The following is a 21,896-nucleotide window of genomic DNA, read 5'->3' on the forward strand; positions in this document are numbered from 1 at the left end:
TCGGAATGGAGCAAATCATGAAACCCTCATTAAGACTCTGACTGCGCAGAAAAAATATAAATAAAGCAATTAAAATGTGGTTTATTGAAAATAACATCCATCTCTTCAAAGACTTTGATTATTACAAATCAAGTCATTAGCCAACAGTGTGATTTATTCTTCTCGCAGAAACCTGGCTGCAGCAAGGGGATTTTTGTTTGCGCAAATAAGTCAGCTCCTAATTATTTACATTTTCACATTGCTCAAAATACTGAGTGGTGGAAGAGAAGCAGCAACCGTCTTCGAGTCAGAGCTATTGATTAATCTGAGGCCAATTTATTGCTACAGAAACACATCCCTGGGAAGGTGCTTTGACTAGGCTACTGCTGCCAACAGTTTTAATATTCTCCTCCTATGGTTGATAAGCTTGGCACTGTTACCCAGCACTTACCTTTGTCTCTCCTAGACATAACCACTGGCTGAGCTCTTACTGTGACTAACTGCATGTGCTCTCTTTCATCCTACAGAAGTGAAGACTAGCTAGGCGTTTATCTTCTTAGGTCTGTTTCTCTCCTAGTTGAACTTACTAAAAGGGCTAAAACTGAAATTGATATTTTACTCTTCTTCAACATGTAGAATGCTCCTGGATTAGAGATTCTGAGTTTTTTGTGTGTTTAGTCTTTCTTCTCAACTGTCTAGAGCAACACTGGGTTGTATGAAGTACGTAGGTAGCCGACTCCAACAGATAAGCTTTTGGAAACGTATTAGAACATTTTCAGTTTTTAATTGTTCAGAAGTAATGATGAAAAACAAGATTTCATATGGCCTTGGGATGTTGAGGGTGTTTCTTAGCAACCTGGACTCCTTAAATGTTGCATAAAACTCCACACGAGGTGAGTTTTATGAGTGGTAGACTTGAGCGGCATCGCCTTGAATCCTGTGTGTTTGTCCGGGCAGTGGAGAACAAGAAATTATTCCTGGTTAAAAAGTATATAAAAAATTACAAGTTTTCAGTCACAATGTAGTGAACTGCAAATAAAGTGATGTCCCTTAAACGTGTTTCACATTGTGTCCCATCACAACGACAAGCCTCAAAGTCTTGTCTTCACATTTTAGACCAACAAATAGTAAAACATAATTCTGGAGTGACGGGAAGATGATTTAGTTTTGCTTTTTGCTTTACGACATAAACATTGAAAAGTGGCCTTCATTTGTAGTCCTGTCGTCAGCTTCCCAGAGAACTCTGTAGAACTCCTTTTGTTTAGCAAAATACCTCAAGTCTGTCAGCAGCACTTTTTTGTCACACATTCTCAAATTCCATTAGGTCTGAACTTTGACTAGGCCATTCTTTGGTCTAAATTTTGCGTTGTATCTCTGGCTAAATATTTAGTTTTGTAGATCTGCTAGAAAGTCGACCTTTGCCTCAATGTAAAGTATTATGAATTTTAAACATCAGCTCTCATCCGCTTGCCTTACTCTGCTACAGTCTAATACTCCCACAGAATGATGCTGCCAGAATAGAGTAAAGTTTGTGATTATAAAAGGGCAAAAAATGTGGGAATGTTCAAGGAGTGTGGATACTCATGCAAAGTGCTCTAAGAAATGCAGCACTTTTGCATTTAAAAACTTAATGTAGGGTGATTTTTTTCCCCCTGCCATTCTATCTGCCCAGAGCCAATTTAAAATTTTGGTGGCTGTAATTGCTAATGAATAATAGAAACAAAGAAACTGTAGTTAAAAAGTCTTACAGAAAGAGTGCAGCTTGTAGCTGTTCTTCTCCAGATCCCCTTTTTGAGTCTCTTTAATCACAGGTTAGTCCAAGCCTAATCTCCATCTCTAAAGTCAAAAGGGCTTTAACCCCTTAACATGCAGCAGAATGCCGGCATGCCGTTTTTCCATTTCCAGGGGTGAAGGTTAAGATAAGTCTACCACTTAACAGATTTTGGTTCTCAAGATGCAGCTTTTTAAAGCACTACCACTTTATTTAGAATAGTGCTAAATCAGTATACATTTGTGGTTAATTTATCTCAGTTTGAATTGACTGGAATAGAAATCCATATGGGGGAGTATTAATGTAAATGTTTTCATTTTTTTGGCTGTAGTGCCAACAGAAAGGAGACATTAATTACTACCACAATGGCACTGAAAAACCACTTTACATGCCACAAAGACCAGTAGAACCCACTCCACATTTATTTTTCTTGCATGCACACCAGCATCCATCATGTTTCTGTCGTCTTATAGGCCAGTTGACATGGGATCACCTTTGTTCTCATGCAGAAGCTGTGTGAAGGATCCTCGTCTCCGAGTGTGCGTGTCGTGTTTATTTTTGATTTTTCTCAACTTCACTCATCGGAACAGCAGAGCATATGGCAATGTGTAAGAAGTCCTTCACTGAAAGCCATTTCCACTCGTTTACTCGGTTGCGGTGGTAATTTACAAGCACTATTACGTTTTGCTCCAAGAAAAGGACACCCACCTGGGTAGTTCACTACAGATGGTCAAATATCCAGGAAGTCTTAAGGGAATGGCATCCTTATTTACCCCTAACTAACACCATCAGTGCAAGCCAAAACTTTAGCACAGCTTCTTTATCGTATGAGGGGTTTTAATCATTCATGGTGCCTCCGGAGGCTCTTTCTTCAGAATGATCTATAAAATAAAGTTGCACTTGAACGTGCTGCAGTACATTGCTCAGGTTCCACTCTGAAGGATCATTTTAGTAAAGCTGAACAGAACATTGGCAGGATGGGGCATCTTTTCACCTTTGTTTCGTATAACCACCTCAAATTTTAATGTGTTTATGTTCGATTTACCGTACACAAGTAATGAGACCAAATGGGTTTTCCTGCTGCTTTTCATTTTTATTAAGAAAATGCTTTACTTTTCTCCCTTTAAGTTCACATTTTATAGTCATAAATATTATAAAGATCTTCAAACACAACTATCCCATATTTTGGAAAATACTTCTAAATAATTATATAACATAAATAGAGTGTGTATTTTTCATTGCATGTCCTTAAGGTTGGTAAAGCAAGGTTTTATTTGTCAGAAACAAGATACTACTTCTGCTCACAAAAAAAGAGACTGAGGTCGACCAAACATTTTTTACGATTTCAGAACAATAAATTACAGAACTTTTGCTTCTCAAGGAGACTCATCTCCAGCTCACATGAGTTCATTCAAATCCTTCCCCGGCTTGAACATTTGATGAACTCTGAGTTTCAACCTTGTAAGTCACTGTATTCAAAACATTTAAAACACAAACCAACTCCCTGCCCTGTGCTTACAACACACGCCCTTGGAACTTTTCCACCTTTGTCAGTTTACTGCAACCCAAAACTTTAAAGTACTTTAGGTGGTTTCCATGGTACATCCATTAAATTTGCCTTAGCCTATCCTTGGATAGGCCCTCGTTTAAACTCTAGCGCAGATTATAAAGGCTTACTATTGTCGGCATGAAAACATGGGCCTCTGTTTACTTGGAAGTTCACCTACAGAGGGAAAGCAAACAGAAAAAGCATGCCAAAGGAAGGAAGTGACATATGACTGACCGTGGATAAATGTGATCTCAAACGTCAGAATTATTTCAGTGCCTTGCTTGGGGCTGTGTGACATCAGCATTTATATTCTCTCCCTCTTTGTCCTTTTTTGAAACACTCAATTTTGTCCCATAAATGGGCTATGTTCTCCACCATTACATTACAGCCTAGGCAGTGTTTTTATGGCTTTTGTCCTGTTGGAAGGTGAACCACAACCCCATTTTCTAGGCTGTTACGGCTTCTCTCCGCCGCCTTAAGCACTGGGTGTCTGTGTGCCACATGTGGAATTTTGTTTGCAGGACAAAAAAATGTGTTCTCCTCTTGTTTAACCAGACGGCCCCCGTCATGACTTGTGGGCAACCAGGTTTCTGTCTTTCTTTCAACAAAAGCCAGATTTGTGAGTGCACAAATATTGTCTGACCTGACACCAGACTGTCCCACCTGAGCAGTGAATGTCTGCTGCGGATGTCTGGAAATTGGCTTGTTTGCTGTTTTAGGAGGATGGCCTTGTCTAACAAGGCTTTCAGTTGTGTCGTGCTTTCTGCTTTTTATTTTTAGATGATTGATAGAGCAGTTCTCTGTGAGATGCTTAATGCGTATTGTTTTATAAACCAGCCCATCTCTAGAAGTTTCCACAGCTTCATCTCTGCCTCTGTCTGCTTTGTTCCTCGCTGCTGTTTGTTCACTAGCATGTTAACAAACCACAAAGGCATTCACAGAGCAGCAGAGTTTATACTGAGATTAAATTCCTCGCAGGTGGGCGCTCTTTGTTAGTTGGGTAACTTCTACAGCCAAATAAATGCCCTGGGTTTTATTCAGGGGGTATCGCAATAACTGGAAATGAAATCACGTTTCTTCCTTTCCTCAATTAGGCACTATTGCATGTTTTCCTGTCACATTAAAATTCCAATAAAGTTTTTTGCTTGTTACACACAAAATGTGGACAAGTCAGTTAAATTTTAATGACATGACCGTCAGACTTTGGCTCAATGGGGAAAGTATAGCTGTCTTGCAATCGGGAAAGTTCCTCTCACATGTTTAATTTCAAGGCATCTAGAGCCAAGTTGACTATTGGTCTGTTCACTTCTGAAGGAGTCTGGCGGGATGAATGTGGTTCAGGGGTAAAACGTGGGACAAACAAGTAAGTTCAGTCCATTTAGCACTCCAATCCTCCCTTATTGTTTTAGGATTCCAGACTCGCCTCACAAAACTTAAGAAAGACTACTTTCATTGGGATTTATTCAGAGGCCTAATACTGTAACATCAGATTAAATATGTGTCTGTTGTCTTCAGTAGCAGTTGGAGACATGAACCTGGTGGAGCCTAGGGCCTTTTAGTGCAATGCACTGCAAATCTGCTCCTTGTACAATAGCACTCCCAGAGTGCTCCAGGCTGGTAATTAAGATGGAAAACTAAATATCTATTAACCTCATTGTTTTTACTGTTACTTGCTAATATTAGAGTGTTTAATTAGACTTCCCGGGGCACTTTCTTGGCCTAATTCTGTCTGCTCCACAGAAAGTGAGACAGCACTTTTGTGCAGAGACTCATGCATACGTGAGATTTTAGGACACTGTGTAATGCGTTCATGGCTAAAACTAAAAACAGGAAACATCACTTTCTTTCTTTTCATTTTTAATTGTTGCTCTTCTTACACAAGCATTACCTGTGGAAATACCACTGCATTCTTCTTCATCCAGGTAATTGGACAGCGGCGCTCCTTCAGTTGTGGAATGGCACATAACCTTGTGGCACTCGCAAACTGCCTAGCAAATGAGGTAGAACTGATGTTTTCTTTGAACCTGTCTGGTTGCTTAACACTTGTTGCCGACGCTTTTTATTGTTTTGCAGTCGAGACACATCAGGGCCTTCAAAGGCATTCCGCGAACGCAGACAAATACAAATTATGAGAAATGCGTGAACGATGGAGAAGCAAGGCGTCTGAAGAGCGGATGAAAGCAGAATATAGAGAAGCAGAAGGAGTGAGGAGTATTGCTCCCATGATGTATTGGTTTGCCGCATCCCCCATGGTGCAGCTGTTTGTTATGTGTCAGAATCCCAGCACTGGGGGAAGTGAGGAGGAGCGAGCAATGCTAACTAGTCCTTGCAGTGTTGACATTTATTAGCACAGAATAAATGATGCTTAATAGACCACCCGAGATCTAAACATATACACAAACAGACGAGCGGCAATGCAAGATAAGATTTCAAGACACAGCGGGCAGAGGGGTCTGCAGGTGGCTGCCATGGATACGGTCCCTGTCAGCAGCTAGTCATCAGCATGAATGTTGTTAGAATTTGTGGCTTGGATTTAAGACCATGAATTAAAAAAAAAAAAAGAATTTTATGCATATCTTTGAACTTAATGCCCACATAGTAAAAAATGAGATCAGAGAAACCACACACTTTTTGTTGCTTTCAAAAAGGTTTTGTGATCACTTTGACTGGATATTTGACCACTCGGCCTATTAAAATGCGTAGAATTTTTTTTTTTTGGTCACAGTTAGCATGGACGAATGTTTGAGTGGTCTCAGTCAGAATCATTCCAAGTGTCTATCTCCTTTATCCAGATGTTTACAGTCTTGATATTTTGGCGTAAAGTTAAAGAATTCGGAGACAATCCTCATTTAATCTTCAACTTACTTCTGGCAGAGCACCAATGCCAGTAAAACCGTCTCTTACCATGATTCTGCCAGCACCATAAGTGCAACAATATAGTCTGATGTTAGGCCTGAAAGCTTTACCATGAATGCTCCAAGCGTTATTTTGGTTATTATGACCAAAGTGATCCTACATAGGTGCACATCCCTTTGACTTAAGCATGCTACATTTTAGCTGCACACTATTTTATGTCACGGTCTTATCCTTATTGTACAGTAGTCATTTTTTCTTGATCTTATTTTTTATGCATTTTTAACACTTTTTAGTGTTATAAAAGATAATACAGATAACATTGCTTTTTTTTGTAATGGGGCTACACTTTTAAATATTAATAAATTCATCTGAAGAAGTTTAATTTTAAATGTAGCATAGCTTTGTAACCCAATGCACTGAACAAGCTCAGGCAAACAAGTTAATTTGAAGACAATTTTGTACCATGTTGTTTATTTATCTGCAAGGCAAACCTTTCCATGAATAAATCATTATGAATTAACTTTACTATATACATAACAATGCGTTTAATGATGCTCAATTAACGGAACAAAATAAGTTTTGACTTCTTTTGACCAACCGGTTTGCACTGGAGAAGAACTTTGATGAAGACAACACTTGTGTTTCTTTTCTCCAACTGAGTGCCTGTGGTAGTCACACTGAGGGGTCAAATGAACATGAATCCTAATCTTTGTCTCGTCTAAATATTGTTCGAAAACTCCCAGCCTTAATGACAGAATATCTTGGCGTATAATCGTGTAGAAACATTAGTAGGTAATTCCTCTACTCCTCTGTGTCAAGGAGGCTGTAGGCAATCTATGGGCAATCACCTGTGAGTTCGCTTTGATGAGCTGGAGAGAAATCCGCCAACCCAGGGAACATGTGTTTAGATGGTGTGTTTATTAGAGAACATTCTGAGCGGATTCTTACTCATCCCATGATTCTGCACTGTGTGCTTTTTCTGAAGCCTTTTTTTTTTTTTTTTTTTTTTTTTTACAGTAACCCCTCTTATAAGCCTGGACGAGAAGCTTGGCTTTCTGTCTGTTTGGCAGGATGGTGCTCAGACTCTCCATGAGCACTGGGGCGACAGTGTTTTGGGATGTGTTCTGGGTGTTAATGACCTTAAAAAAAAGAGCAAGAGCGAGAGAGAGAGAGAGAGAGAGAGAGAGAACTCTCAGTGGTTGCACTTGTTGTGAATGTACTACAGCATAAGCACCAGTTGACGGCAGACGAAAATGTCAGTCGTCTCATCAGTTTGAATGGCAACTAAATTGGTGCTCTTGCAATCCAACATGCAATCTAGCAGCTTACTTAGTACTTGTGTTGATATGCTGTCATAAATGGCCCCTATCCTCAGATCCTCTCTGAGCACATTATCAAAGAAGGCAAAACAACCTATCAGTGCTCCATGGCTGTTGCATCCGGCCCAAATGACACACAAAATTAACAAAACAACTTTAACCAAACAGTTATCTTGGAGTATACATGTTGGTTTTTATACATCGTTTTTTTTTTTTTTTTTTGCATCAACCACCAACTCAAAGCTGTCATTTAGCTGCAAATTGATATTCTGTTGTCCTAATGTGACAGGTCAGCCATGTGTGTTATTGCCTTTTTCAGTGCTTCATAACCATCACCAGTAACTAAACAAGTTAAATCCATTACGGTTTTGAAAACACATCAAAACCTACACACACACACACACAGTACTAGCTCTTCACCAAAATGTAGGGACATTTGACTTTTGGATGAAAATTGTGGAAAATGTAAATAGTTCATACTACAATGATATATCATTAAATCATGTGTTGAATCAATAGCCAACAACACTACATCACAACAAAAAAAAACATTAAGGTCTCAAAAAGTGATGACACTCTAAGATCAGTGGCCACTTCTGTCTGAGATCATTATGTTTGACGCCTCGCAAAGTTGATGATCAGTGATCAGGTGTCGATTTAAACCCATGATGTCAAAATGTGAACTGGGTGAGAAAGGCTGTTTTAAGTACGAGTTCTGACTGAACCAGGAAGTGTAATGATTGACTCATGGATCAAACACCAATTGTGAATTTTGCTGTTGCTGAGCTCCCTGTTAGAGAGCAGCACGTTGTGCGAAAAGTAATGCAAACACGAAAAGATTCAACCTGAAATTTCATCCATAAGTCAAATATAACTAACATTTTGTGAGGAATGTATGCTTGAGAAAAAAAGGGGGTGGGGGGGAATGTGCGTTGAGGGGGTTTTCTGGTATTGCTTGGACAAAACCTGTTCACTTGTGTTGTGCTGTGTATGCAATAATACAACATGTAGCTGAAAACTCTGCTTTGAGTCTAAAACTCCTTGCAGGTCAGGCATCGTGTTCAACTTTGAAAGGAAAACCTGTCCAAGAGCTCTTCTGAATCATGACTGCATAGAATAAGACAAATAAATAATTTAACAATCTATCCTATCTGTTCAGTTTGTCTTTAGAAAAAGTGTCAGGGTATTAAGTTTAGGTTTTAAAGTTAGGGATTTTGGAGTTAACGTGTAGCATGAAATTATAATTTAAAAACTGCCTGTCCTATTTTTTCTGGTTATTTCTGTCGCATGTGTGTGTCTGATGATCTGAAATGTCTTTGTGCAACAGAAAGAAATCTTTGGGATGTAAATACGTTTTTTCAGCACTGTATGTATCATTCTTATCCTACAAGTCCCCTCTGCTTCCCTGCACAGTTGGTGAAGGTAAAATTGCCCCATCTGCCTAACCAGTGGAGCAGCAGTGGGGGTTAGAAAGGTCCTCTCGTTTTCGGAGAGCTAAAGATTCTCTACATAATTAATGATCCATTTCAAACAGCGAAGACCTCTAAAGGAGCCCTTTAAGGTTGAAGAATAAATCTGATAACGGCATTATCCACTGCAACTGAGCCAAATTTCAATATATTAAATAGTCGCTGTGAACTTCAGTGGCTTTTTCTGCAAAGGATGAAAGGCAGCTATCCTAATTCCAGATACAAACCTCACTGTCACTGTAGAGGAAGTCAAGCAGAACCTCTGCTCCTCGCTTATCCCTCCCGCCTTCAAAGACTCTGCACTGGGACACCTTACAGTGGGTTTGGGTTTGGTTTTCATCCCTTTCTTAATCAATATGTGCAACCACACTTTAGCACTATGCAAAATGCACATTTCCATGAAAAATAAATGTATTCTTTCCATACTTACTGAGATAGTACAAACATGCTGAAATTAAAAAGCAAACCTGCCGCCAATGTCATTACCCACTTCAAGGTGCATTTTGTTAAAAAAGGTAAAACAAAGGTTTATTTTAGCTAAAAAAAAAAACTTCCTAAATACAAACAAAAGACGAGGACAACTGTGCAGCTGTAGTGTCAGTGAAGCTTTTCAATTGATTTCAAATGCAACCTTAGTGAAGTCTGTGTTATCTTCGTCTTTCTCTTGACGTTCTCTCACCTGTTCCAAGTGATGAATTCTGGATGACCCCAGCGCCTCGGTGAGACTAGCAGGCAGAACCATGTTTGAGAAAGCGAATGGATCTTTAGGGCCGACTTAAGATCGGAAGAGGGGCAAGTTGGGAGGTAAAAAGGATATGAAATAAAAATATAGCAGCACGAGGCTTACTTCAGGCTGATGGACAGATAGGGAGGCTCTTTCTGAGGAATAGCAATGAAGACTGTGGCCTCTATTTTTGATGGGGACCTGAAATGAAATTTTGTTGGAGCTACTAGATTCAATTGAACGTTGCATCACTGAGGTATGTGGATCACAAAGCCACTCTGGGAGGCTGGGAGCCTGCCAAAGAACAGCTCATACACAGCGAAACAGAAAGATACTGCTAATTTATCTGAAAACAACAAATAATCATCGCACCAGATATAAAGACATGTAAAGTAAATTTCAAAATGATTTGTACTGCTTAAAATTTTAAATAATACTAATTATTATTATTAGTACGATTATTTATGGGAAGGAAAATTACTCAGTTTAACAATAGTTTTGAGAAATAAAAATCTGGAGGATTTTGTGAATATTTTCTTAGACTAGCATGTGAGACCACTTGCTGCTTTCCTTGAAGTATTGAATGTACATGACTAAATATTATCCTGCAGTCAGAAACCTCCACATGAGCTGTGGAACTTTTTTAGCTTCTTACGAATAACTTTTGGTTTCTTTGGCTGCTTTTCTGGTTATTTTATTTATGCCTAGACCCTCAGTAAAGGCCATGTTGGTAGGCTTACTGCTGTGCCATGTTTTTCTCACTGCTTTTCTCACTGCTTTTCTCACTGCTTTTCTTCTTGAAATGAAGGATTGAACAGTCCTCAATGAGATGATTAAATTTTTTCATTTTTTTTTTAAACGTTTTAACGTTTTCCAGTCACTTTGTCACTGACCTGTTTGCTGTGTCCTTTGGTCTTTACAGTGCTGTTTGCTCACTAATTTTTTCAAACTCGATGACTTATGATCGTAATTGATTGCACTGGGTTTTACCTGAAGTGTCAGAGGAAATGGACAGAAAACATCCCTGTTTTCAATTTACTGTCACCAAAATCTGGCAATTTTGATAATGGTCAGATGAATTTTAAAATATCCAGTTTCAAAAACCGAAAGCTTTTCTGCATGTTTTGTAAATTCTTCCAGCATACTAGATAAATGAATTTTAGAAATTGTAGATCTAGATTTTTTTTTTATTTTATACAAAGGTGTTGTTTTCCCAGTTGCATCAGGACAGATTAAGGTATTTTACAAAAATGATCCCATATGTTTTATAATCTTTTCTGCAAGATGTTTCTTTCATTGTTCACAGGTAAACCATAAAATTCCACACATGTTGCAAGATGAGGATCAGTTCAGGTTTCAATAAATTATCCTGGAGCCACTTCTGTGATTTCTTGCCAGCTTGCTTGAGGCTGTTATCCTACCACCCCCTAAAATGCTCGGCGCTGCACACAATATATTCAGCTGAAATTGTTCTAAAAATTTCTTCATCCATATTTCAGAGTTTAGGTCCTTGTCACAGAGGACTCTCCCACTGAAGACCTGCCGATGCCAACATGTTTGTTTGTTGTTGGGGTTTTTTTTACCCTTTTGGCAGTAGGTTCAGTGCTTTTTCTCAAAGCACCTTGCTGTTTTTTTTTTTGGGAAAAGCAAATGAATGTGTTCCATATGATCAGAAGATTTTGCTTTCATCAAATTCTTCTGGTCATTCAAATACCTAATGGCAATGTCCCAGTTGGGCGGGATACCATGCATTAGAATAATCTTTATAGTCATTTTTACAAGAAAAAAAAAGTTTAGCAGCTCTCTGCATTGCAACATTCATTACAAAGAGATACACAATTACATTTCCCATGAGACAATTAAGTTCCTATTAAGAAGAATTCACAAAAAAGTACACAGCGGATGTGAGCAGCATACGGTCAACTTAAATTATATGCAAAAGATGTTTGCATATAATGTTTTGCTAAATCAATGTAAGGAAGAAAACTTCAAGAATTAAATTGTTTGGCTGCAGTGGTGAAGTCTTCAATGGCACACTAAAAAAGGAGAATCATGGATACAATCTCCACAGTCAAACATGGCAGTAAAGATGACATTTTTGGGGTGGGGGGTTTCTCAGCCAGTATGAGAGGCAACTGGTCAAAGAAAACACCAACATGAAAAGAGAAGACTACATCAATGCTCTCAACAAAAATATCAGACAGCCTACAGAAAACTTGATTTGGTGCAACACTGGAATTTTCAGGTTGACAATGACCCAAAACACGTCACTAAACTGGTAATGACATGGCGACCCCAAAAATGTCTTAGAGTGGCCCAACCAGAGTCCTGACTTGGATCAGCAGAGGAAGTTAAAGATGAGATTGATGGCAAAGAACCCTAACAAAGTCACTACAAAAACAGGGTTAAATATAGAATGATAGCAGCAATTAAAAGATTGTGTTTCATTACTGTAATAACAGATTTCTCATTGGTTATTGAGAAGGATATGAGCTATTTTGTAAATTACATTTTTTTTCATTTAAATAAAAGTAAAAACAGATTTTTTTATTTTTTTATGTTTTTAGAACTTAATATCTATCTTTGCGAGATACTTTTTTTATTTTCAATCACAAAACAACTGCTTGGTTCAGTGAGTATGACTTTAAATGTCATTCTGTCAGGCTTATAGATAATGTTGGGGCTAACTTACGTCCCCCAGCTTCTGTCTGAGTCTGACATCAAACAAACTAAATGGTTTGTTATCATGAGGTGGAAGGACTTCCTTTAATTAGCGCTCATTAATCACACTTCTATTAACAATAATGTTTGTCAGACAGCGAAGATGATTGATAAAAACTGATGTTATGCATTGTTAAAGAAGCAGATTGAAACTGAGGGCCCGCTGCTTGTGGTGCCGCCTTCGGAATCTGGAGGAGAATTCATAATATTCTCGTGATGAATGATGATGCCGGCACACCTGCGGATTGTGCTAAAGAGTGAGGCGAGGGCTGTTGATCTAAATCATTGATGGCTTTCAGTGATGGCTCATGCTGAGGTCCTACCAATGAGGCGAGCGGGTTCCTAACACAGAGCACGTTTTCTATTAGAGCAGTCCCTGTAACAAGATAGGCGCATACGGGGGTCTCTTTCTGCAGCTATCCATTGCTGTAGGACTGGCAGTAACAGATATCCTGTTGAAGCATGTAAGGCGGGAGGGATCCTAGAGGTACAACAACAGGTTTATCGAGCACACCTACACACCACATACTTACACAACTGATTATTCCTGTATGTTGATCTAAAAAGGATTTGAAAGAAATGGAAGAAGAAATAAGCATCTTGTTCTTTTTTGTGTAATAACCTTGTTATTTCCTATCTATATGGAAAATAATAACTCTAAGCCAGATGTTTCCAGCTTTGGAAACATCTGTAAATCTTACATGATTGGTCTAAAATTGTGCATCTTATCAAGGTGTTCAGTTCCACTTTTAAAATGTATTCATACCCCTTTAACTGCTCCACATTTGTCACTACATTGCTCTACATTGCAATCTCCAGTGTGATTTATTGTGATATTATGAGATGAACTAATAAAAAAAAATATATAAAGAGCCCTCCCCCCCACCCCCCACCACATGTAGCTTTCTACATGTGGAAGAAAAACTTTCAATTTCTGTCTTATCTGACAAGAACATGTTCATCCATATATTTGCTATGTCCCCACATGGATTCCAACAAACAGCAAATAGGAATTTCTTTTATCAAAAAAAGCATTTTATCTTTTATCAAAAAGAAGCATTCTTCTTTCCACTCCTCCATAAAAGCTAGATTTGTAGATAATACAGTTGAAACCAGAAGTTTAAATAACCAGAATAAAAAAGATGCATACCCACCTTCTCACTGGCAGAAGTTTAATCAGACCCAATTTATCTCTTATTACTAAAATGATTTATATTATGCTAAATGTCAGGAAACTTGGCAAGAAGATTTCTGTACGACATTCTTCAAATTCAGAGGCTTACATGCATTTGCTCAGTATCAGTTCTAATTGTCTTTTGCACTACATGTCTTGGGGCAATTCTTTTTTCTTTCCAGAAGATAATTGCAATAGTTTGCTGAAAATGTTGCCCTTCTTCCCTGACAGAATCGGTGTGACTGAGTCCGGTTCATAGGCTGCCCTGCTCTGACACGCCTTTTCAGATCTACCCACAAATATATCCACTTTGGCTGTTTGCTTAAGGTCGGTTGCAAGACCCATTTAAAGCCTGATCATGTGCATGTGTTTGGTTAATGTACTTTCCAAACGTATACCTATGCACAGGGCCAATTTATCTTCCATCTTCTATTCTTTATTCAAAGCTAAGCTCTGTGTCTGGCCTGAGTCACATTATGCAACTCGAAAACATTTGAGATTGATTTTGCCACCTTACGCTCAGCACCAAAGCATAAAATCCGCAGATGTCTCAAAATATTGAACAAGTCCCTTAATTTAATTTAAAGCTATTTTGGTTTAAGGGCAGGAAGAAATTTAATCTTGGGTCAAGTAAAAAATATATATTTATTGATCACACAAGGAAAACGTTTGCTGGCTTTAATATTTGCATTTAAAAGGAAATGCTGTAGAAAAAACTAAATACCCCAAATTAAAGCTCGAGTAGATTATTATCATTTTAGCTTTTCGAAGCCTAAGATTTTGATTTTTCTGAACACAAATAGCAACCTTACAAACAGATTCTCAACACACTTTGCTTAGCTCAAACCATTTAGACCAGATTTATATTTGAAAAATGGAGGACTTAAACACCGTTTTCCAAATTCAAACTTCCCCCGCGGTGACAGATTTGCATTTGTTACAACTCAGTTTCTCCCAAAATCAACAATACTCTCAATCTCTCTGCGATGTTTTCTAACGCTTTCTCTCATGCATGTTTGCATGAAAATGGCTGTATTGTCTTTTTTACACATAAATATGCAAATGTGGTGTTTTTGCTATTTCTTCACTGTTGCAGCAAATTATGTTGCATGCAGACAAAGATGAATGTATGAATGTTACCAAAATTTGCATATACTAATTAAAGGTAAAGTGTGCCACAGTGTCCATGTTGTGAATAATCAATGATCTTCAGGAAAACCAGGCATGCTGGCATTTAAATTGGTATTACTTTGACACTTTACACCCATCTGAAAGATTTCGCAGTCCACAATCACTAACGCCAAAACCACAACAGAAATATACGTAAATCTTTTTTTTTTTTTAAATTGGCATCACTATCTAGACTAGTAGTTTGATTTATCTTATAAGATAAATAATACAAGACTGGCAAAAAGTACAGTATCTTTTACAAAGTACACCTCTTAATCTTTTTTGGTCTTGTGACAACCACAAACTTTATTTGTATAGCACATTCCAGCAATAAAGTAGTTCACATGTTAAAAACATAACACAATGAACAAACAAAATGTCATTTTGTTGTGGTAAAACAGAGAGAAACAATAAAAAAAACCTCTGCTTCTCTGATATATTCTCCTTGTCTTTCAGTTCTGCGTGGTAGTCTGGGTATGCCTGCAGTTTTGCCATGTCCACGTCATCCTTCACAGAACAGCTACATTCATATGCATATTTATGCATGCTTTGAATTACATACAATTATATCCTATTTAGAAATTAGAGGACTTCTGATGTCAATTACCAGATTGAAAGGTGCTGCAAAACAAAATGTTGAAAACCGTCTATAATTTTCCTTCCACCTCAGAGATATGTGCTGCTTTGTGTTGATTTATCCCGTTGGAGTTCACAGTTTTAACAAGATGAGGTATAAGGATGTTAAAGGGGTGTGATTAGTTTTTCATGGAAGACAGAGATTAAGTATGCTTGCGTTGTTTTTTAACCACGTTGGCATGACTGATGGAAGAGCCAATTAGATAAAGTGTAACTACTCGATATAAAATGTGTGGGGTTTGAATTTATTTATGAATATTTCATCTGATAGTGTCTCCATAATATTATATCATCTTTTTAGATTTTATTATAAAGTGGTTCATCACTCTTAAGTGGAAACTGACAGGGATTGATGAATCTCAAAGATGTATGTTTTTCTTTGGGGCTGTACATAACAATGGTTGTCAATAAATCTTGATTGTCAAAGTTTTTTGCTACGGTTCTGATAAAACTATAGTCTCTCAGTTTGACCAATCGTTCTGCACACAGAAGGGGGCATAAAGTTAGCTAGATGAGTCGTGAAGAAGGTGAGAACAAAATTAAGCCGCTTTCATCATGCAACTGTGACAATGGGAACCAAATCTGGCAGATTGGCATTCAGACCATTTAGAGCCTTTCAGGCTTTTCTAATAAATTAAAGATAAATAAAAAACTTAAAGTTGCATATGGCATGCATGGATTTTGAAGTTGCCACCCAATCATCTGCAGCTTGGTGTAGGTCCTGACTTTGACAAAGGCATTCTAACGCAGGTTTAGTTGAAACCAGTTGTGTCCAAACATTTTGTCTTTTGAGCCAACATAACCAAGTGAATGTTCTCATGGACCCCAAAGACACGGAAATAGTTTGATTGTTATTTTGTGCCTGCTTAACAGTAAATTGAACTCATAGTATTTTAATGGAACAGAGTTGTCTGCATCTTGTATCATTAAAAGAGTATATTTCACCTGTTAAAAGAAGAAATGCAAAGTTCTACATTTTTTACATATATTCAGTTGCTTTCTCTTTTCTTTGTCATGCAGGTTTTAGGCCTCAGCTCATTCCTATCATATTCACTGGAACCTTAATGGCACCAACTATCTAGGCTCACAGGTAAAAAAAAAAAAAAAAATGATTGATGTATTTAATAAATAGAAAGCAGCTTGAAATAAAGATAATCTGGGTAAAAAGGATTTTTTTTTTTTTTGTGGACGCTAGAGCCCAGGCGCTTGTTATGCAACTTCTTTTACAGTCCAGGCTGTGGCTGTGGTGCACAGAAGAAGAGCAGTAAATCATTAGTGACAGTGCGGTTAGGTTATGGATACTGTCGATCAAAGTAGATACAGAATGGTTAGGATGCCGGCATGGGCTGCCAATCTTAGGACTTTATACAGAGGTGTGTGTATGCAGCTATATTGTTATTCAGGCCTAAAGCTGATAAGTCACCTTGACACAGCAGCTAACAATGACTTCCCAAAAACAGACGGGGGGGATCTGTTTTTTTGCAAAGCATTTTTTTGTTTTTGAGGAAGGGGGTGGGGGCCTAAAAAAAAAAAATCAGTTTTTTGCTTGTTTGCTTCTTTTAACTTTGCAGTGAATAAATTTTTGTGTGCAGGTAATGTGTTATTTTTAAGGTTTTCTTCAAGTTTGTGAAGTAAACCTAAAAAGTTGGAACTAAAACGTTGCTGACATGAGAGCATTTTATGTGAGTGGAAAAAAGAGATTTATAATCTCAATGATAAATATGTTGCGACCGACTGGCGACCTGTCCAGGGTGTACCCCGCCCCGCGCCCAGAACGTTAGCTGGAGATAGACACTTCCTGATCCCACTAAGGGACAAGGGCGTACAGAAAATGGATGGATGGATGAGAAATATGTTGTTAAATAAAGGTTATAAAAAAACAAAACAAAAAAAATCCTACTGTCTGCATCACTGAGACAAAACATCTTAAATTTTCCACCGTCTCTGTGAAGAGATTAAATTTTTGGTTTCTTCTTAAAGATGCAGCATTATGTATGTTCCAGCCATTTTTTTTTTAGCACAATCAAGTAACTATGTTACCTTCAGTTGTTATAAAAATGCAACATACATCAAACAACTGACACCTTAAAATTTTCGTCTGTCTCTTTAAGAAGCTCCTGCTCTTTCCAAAACTCTTCCTTCAGCTCGTCATCACAAGCTGAAATTTTATGAGTGCTGGACTGAGCAGTAGTTTGTGCAATAAGCTGTCAGACCTGCAGTTCCTCCAGGTGTTTGCTAATTGATGCTGCTGCTAGTCTGTTGGAGCTGAGTGGGTCCTCTGTGAAGCAGAGCCTCGGCTCGAGACTACAGCTCTAAGGAGGAGCTTTGAGTAAATATGTGAAACTTTGTATGAGGAAGCATTTAGGCACCCTTCAGTGGCTGCCACGGGAGGTGGAAGATTCAACGATTACTCAAACATGCATGAAAGAAGCAAAGCAAAACTCCAGGTATGTTTTTGATGTGGGGAGAAAAGCCTTGTGTGAATAAAACTGTTGCAAAGCCCAAGATCCATGATGTGCAGAATAATTCTTGTTTGCACAAGACTGATTGTGAACAGCCCTGAAACAAGCATTTCTTTAAATCATAAGTCCTTGAGCAAAATAATTAAATACAGTATGTGCCACATGTCCTGCAGATTTTTGCCAAATCAGTTCAGATAAACTTTTACTGTAAGGAGACTGAGAGATACACCAATTTTGTTTTGGCACGAGGGACGAGAGGTGCAAGCTTCAGCATATACTATGACTAAAATGTGCTTTTTAGACCATTAAAAAAGACATAATGGATTTCATGGCATCCCAAAATGTTGGCCTCCAAGACCAAATGTTTCCCTAATGTAATTATGCCACTATGCCATTAGACTTGCCCAGGATTATGTATTACATCCCATATGGAAACAAACAAAACAAAACAAAACAAAGCAAAACAAAAGACTAACAGCAGCAGCACCAGTGATCAATCAGCAGTATAATTTCTGGCACTACCTCAGATCACATTAGTAGGCTACTCTAACAATAAAGCCATTTCTTAATTAGCCTTTAGGACACTATCTTTTTTTAATCTCAGATGAATCATGATCAAAGTCAAAAGACATTAAATAATGAACCCCTCCAGCTGAATTTAAATTCTCCAACAGCTGTTGAAATCGACTCATAGCAAAGTCAATGGTAAGTCAAAGGATGCTCGAGGACTAAACTTCAAAATAAAAGCACAATTATTAGCACCATTCAATAAATTAAGCACTTTAGGAAAAATTGTGCTGATCATTAAGTTATGTCTTATTCAAAGTTTTTATTCTTTTCTAAATTGAAAGATTACTTTGGAGGTTTTTGTGTCTCGACAATATTTGATAATTTCTGTATCAACATTCAAAGTGGTCGATCCTCAGATGAACAGAGAATATTTGAAACCTAATTTGAGATTCATAAAATCTCTATTCTCTTTGAGGCCACTTAAAAAAGTTAGATTAAGTAGCGTCTCCCAGTGGGCCAAAGTCGGTCTCCTTCAGACTCTTTTGGCCAGACAGTCCTGAAAAATTATTTTTTTTATTTTTTTTTACTTAAAAATTAATATCTATAATGACAATTTATTTCTTTATTTATTATGTATATGTTCATATGCATTGACAGACATACACATATAGGTCAATGTTTGTCAAAGAAAAACAGAAATTGGTGCACTTTCTTCTCCAAAGTACACCAATTTAGAACACCCAACCTTGCATGTCAGCATAAGATAATGCCCCAAAATGGCCACTGAATATCAGCGGTGAAAGTTTTCTGGATGTGCCTCATTTGATTGAGACCAGCATGAAAAATACAATATAGAGTAACCAAATCTGGATTGAGTACAGTGTTGAAAGATGCCTGTGTCTATCTTTCTGGATCAACTGTTATCTGTATTTTTTTTTAGTTCTTATCATTTCTGTCAGGGCAGTAAGTGCCTGTTGAGGGAGCATGGGGTGGACGAAAGAAGAGTTTGCCCAAGCCACTATTCATGGAAAGATTTCGACTGCTACTTTTTTCTGTCATCATCAAGTTTATAACATTGCATACAGAAATGTACCTACTACATGTCTTTTATTGATTAATTAAAATATGTGACAATATTTTCATAAATATAATCGACAATATTTTTTGCTTTGTCTGTGACATTTCCACAATACATAATTGTGATGTAGTCTATAGGTTTTTCTTCCATCAATATTTTTACTTTGGGATTTTCTTCCGGAATTTGATTGGGTAACCGCGCCTGGCTTGGGGGTCCTACTTGCGCGCGACATAACCTCGCGCAGCTGGCGGTGGCTGCTTACATTTTTTTTTCTCACTTTGTGCTCGAGACTCTACAGCGGAGCGCGGAGCTCGCGCGTGTTGCCACAGGGATCTCAGCTCTGACGGACCTGGCACGAGACAGTTATTTTGTCTCTCTCGCAGACAATATTTAGCTGTTTATTGCAAGTTTTTTTTCTTTTGTTTGTTTTATTTTCGGGTAACAAAGTGTTCTGTTTGCCTAAAGTGTTTTACTGGCAGCGTGTTTCATGTGTTTTATGTGTTTGCGCTCAACAGTGAGGTAGACTTGTACTCCCGTAGTTTTTTTTTTTCTTTTTTCTTGGATTTTTTTTTTTTTTTTTTTTTTTCTACAGCGTCTTTGCTTGTGATTTATCCCGCGGATGGATGCAGCTGGCGGGGTGGACATTTGAGCCCAGCAGGATCAACCTGTCTTAGGGCATCATGAATTCTCTGGTTCTCCGCAAGTGGATGAGGAATATCTCCCATGAGATGCTGCTGCTGCTCCTGCTGCCGCTGGTGCCGGTTTGGTGTTTTCTGCCTCTGACCGGAGCGGCTCCTTCGCTGACGACCGAACAGCTGGACATGGGGGTGGTAAGTTTTTGCCTTATTTTCCCTGCTTACTAATCAGAAAACAGCGGACTTAGAAGTTTCCCCTCCTTCACAGCTTTTAATTTAATCATTCTCACGTCAACCCGGCTGGTTTGATCCTCTCTCTTATCCAGGGGGGTTCTCTTGAACGTCCACTAAAAGCAATTGCCGCCTTCTCCAAATACTTGCTCTGAATTTTAACACCGCTCTGCAGTCCAATTCACAAAGCAGAGAGACGGTGTAGCAGACAGACGGCATGATTAAAAATAAGACCCTTAGACTCCAAAGAACAATCAAGTCATGAAAATAGGCATCAAGTTGTCTTTGATAAATGCATGTATTTGCCTCAGGGACTCCCCTTCCACGTTTCATTTCCTTCTACAGATAGAAAAAATAATAATTAAAAGGGTCCAGTGGACTGTACAGCAGTCTGTGAGAGAACTGAAAATTCACATAAATAAAGAGAGCACTATTGATTAGAGAAACAGGCAGCTGTTTGAGTTGTGACTTCATCTTAGAAGTGTGTCTGTTTTTTCTGTTAAATATAGATTGCACCAGAGCTCTTTATTGATTTTAATGGTTCTAATCTGTCTATGTTAAATATCTATCTATATAATCTGTCTGGACCGGTCTATCATAATTTATCACACCATGTATGGTATACATTGTAGATGTAGACTCATTTGTGTGTGTGTGAGTGTGTGTGTGTGTGTGTGTGTGTGTGATCTTTCCTATGTAGGGATTTTGATGGGGAATGCATCAGATCTGAAATGAATCTGAGTATGCAAGAATTTCTTTGAAAATGAGTCAGTTTATGCCTCGTAAAACTAGATTATCTTCAACATTTCCCTCCAACTAGATGCATTTTTTCCACGTTAATGTCTGACTTAAACTTTTCCCTCTCTCATCTATGCTTATTTCTATAAAGATATCTTTACTTGATATTTCCTTCAAGTTTACTCCGTCTGATCCTGCGCGTCCTATGCATTATATTTTTTTCCGAGTCATCACTTTTATCACACAATGATTTGAACCCAGCTACTTAGAAGAACATGTGAGGAAGTTATGTAATAGGAATACTAGTAATGAGCACAAACTGTACATCCAGCCAGCCTATTACCAACACATTATGATGGTGTGGAATACCGAGAGGCTCTGCTGTTCCTGATGACGAGAAAGCAGACATTGAGACATTATCTGATGCACTTTACCTCCAAACAAATTGTTTCCTGCCTTTCGAAAAGGTTAGTCTGGTCACATCTGATAATGTTTTCACCAAGTGCAAGCTGCATAGCTTTGTACGCAAACTATTAAAGCCTTGATTCAGGGTGATGCTTGAACTGAACAGTTTTCCCTCCCTTTCACTTTTACCTCTATGCTTTGTTTTACTCTCTGGCCTCAACATGACTTTCTGGTTCTGCATCTGAACTTTGAGTCACACAAGCACTTTAGCTACTGACAAAAAAAATAAAAAAATGTTCATTGGAACATTTTTAAAAACAGCTTTCAAGTCAGAGCCACATACTTTTATGTAGCGTAAGGGGATTTTATTACATCCTACCATGTGACCATCAAAGGGTTTTAGCATTTTTTCAAGCAAATAAACTCCTTAAAATGTGCCCCCTTTGATTTAATACCCCCAAATAAACTC

The 21,896-nt window shown here is 38.1% G+C and overlaps 1 protein-coding gene across 1 annotated transcript in view; it reads left to right on the top strand.

Moving 5' to 3' along the window:
- The first annotated feature begins 18,606 nt into the window (after positions 1-18,606).
- The window catches only part of LOC106918300 (matrix metalloproteinase-17-like), a 98,764-nt gene continuing 95,474 nt past the window's right edge, over positions 18,607-21,896 (top strand). The window contains exon 1 of the mRNA XM_014987922.2: positions 18,607-20,248. Coding sequence (XP_014843408.2) covers positions 20,099-20,248 — 150 coding nt within the window. The 5' untranslated portion in view covers positions 18,607-20,098. The remainder of the gene's footprint in view (positions 20,249-21,896) is intronic.

This window comes from Poecilia mexicana, unplaced genomic scaffold (genome assembly GCF_051168715.1).
Source record: "Poecilia mexicana isolate PSO_F unplaced genomic scaffold, ASM5116871v1 scaffold_12, whole genome shotgun sequence".
NCBI lineage: Eukaryota > Metazoa > Chordata > Actinopteri > Cyprinodontiformes > Poeciliidae > Poecilia > Poecilia mexicana.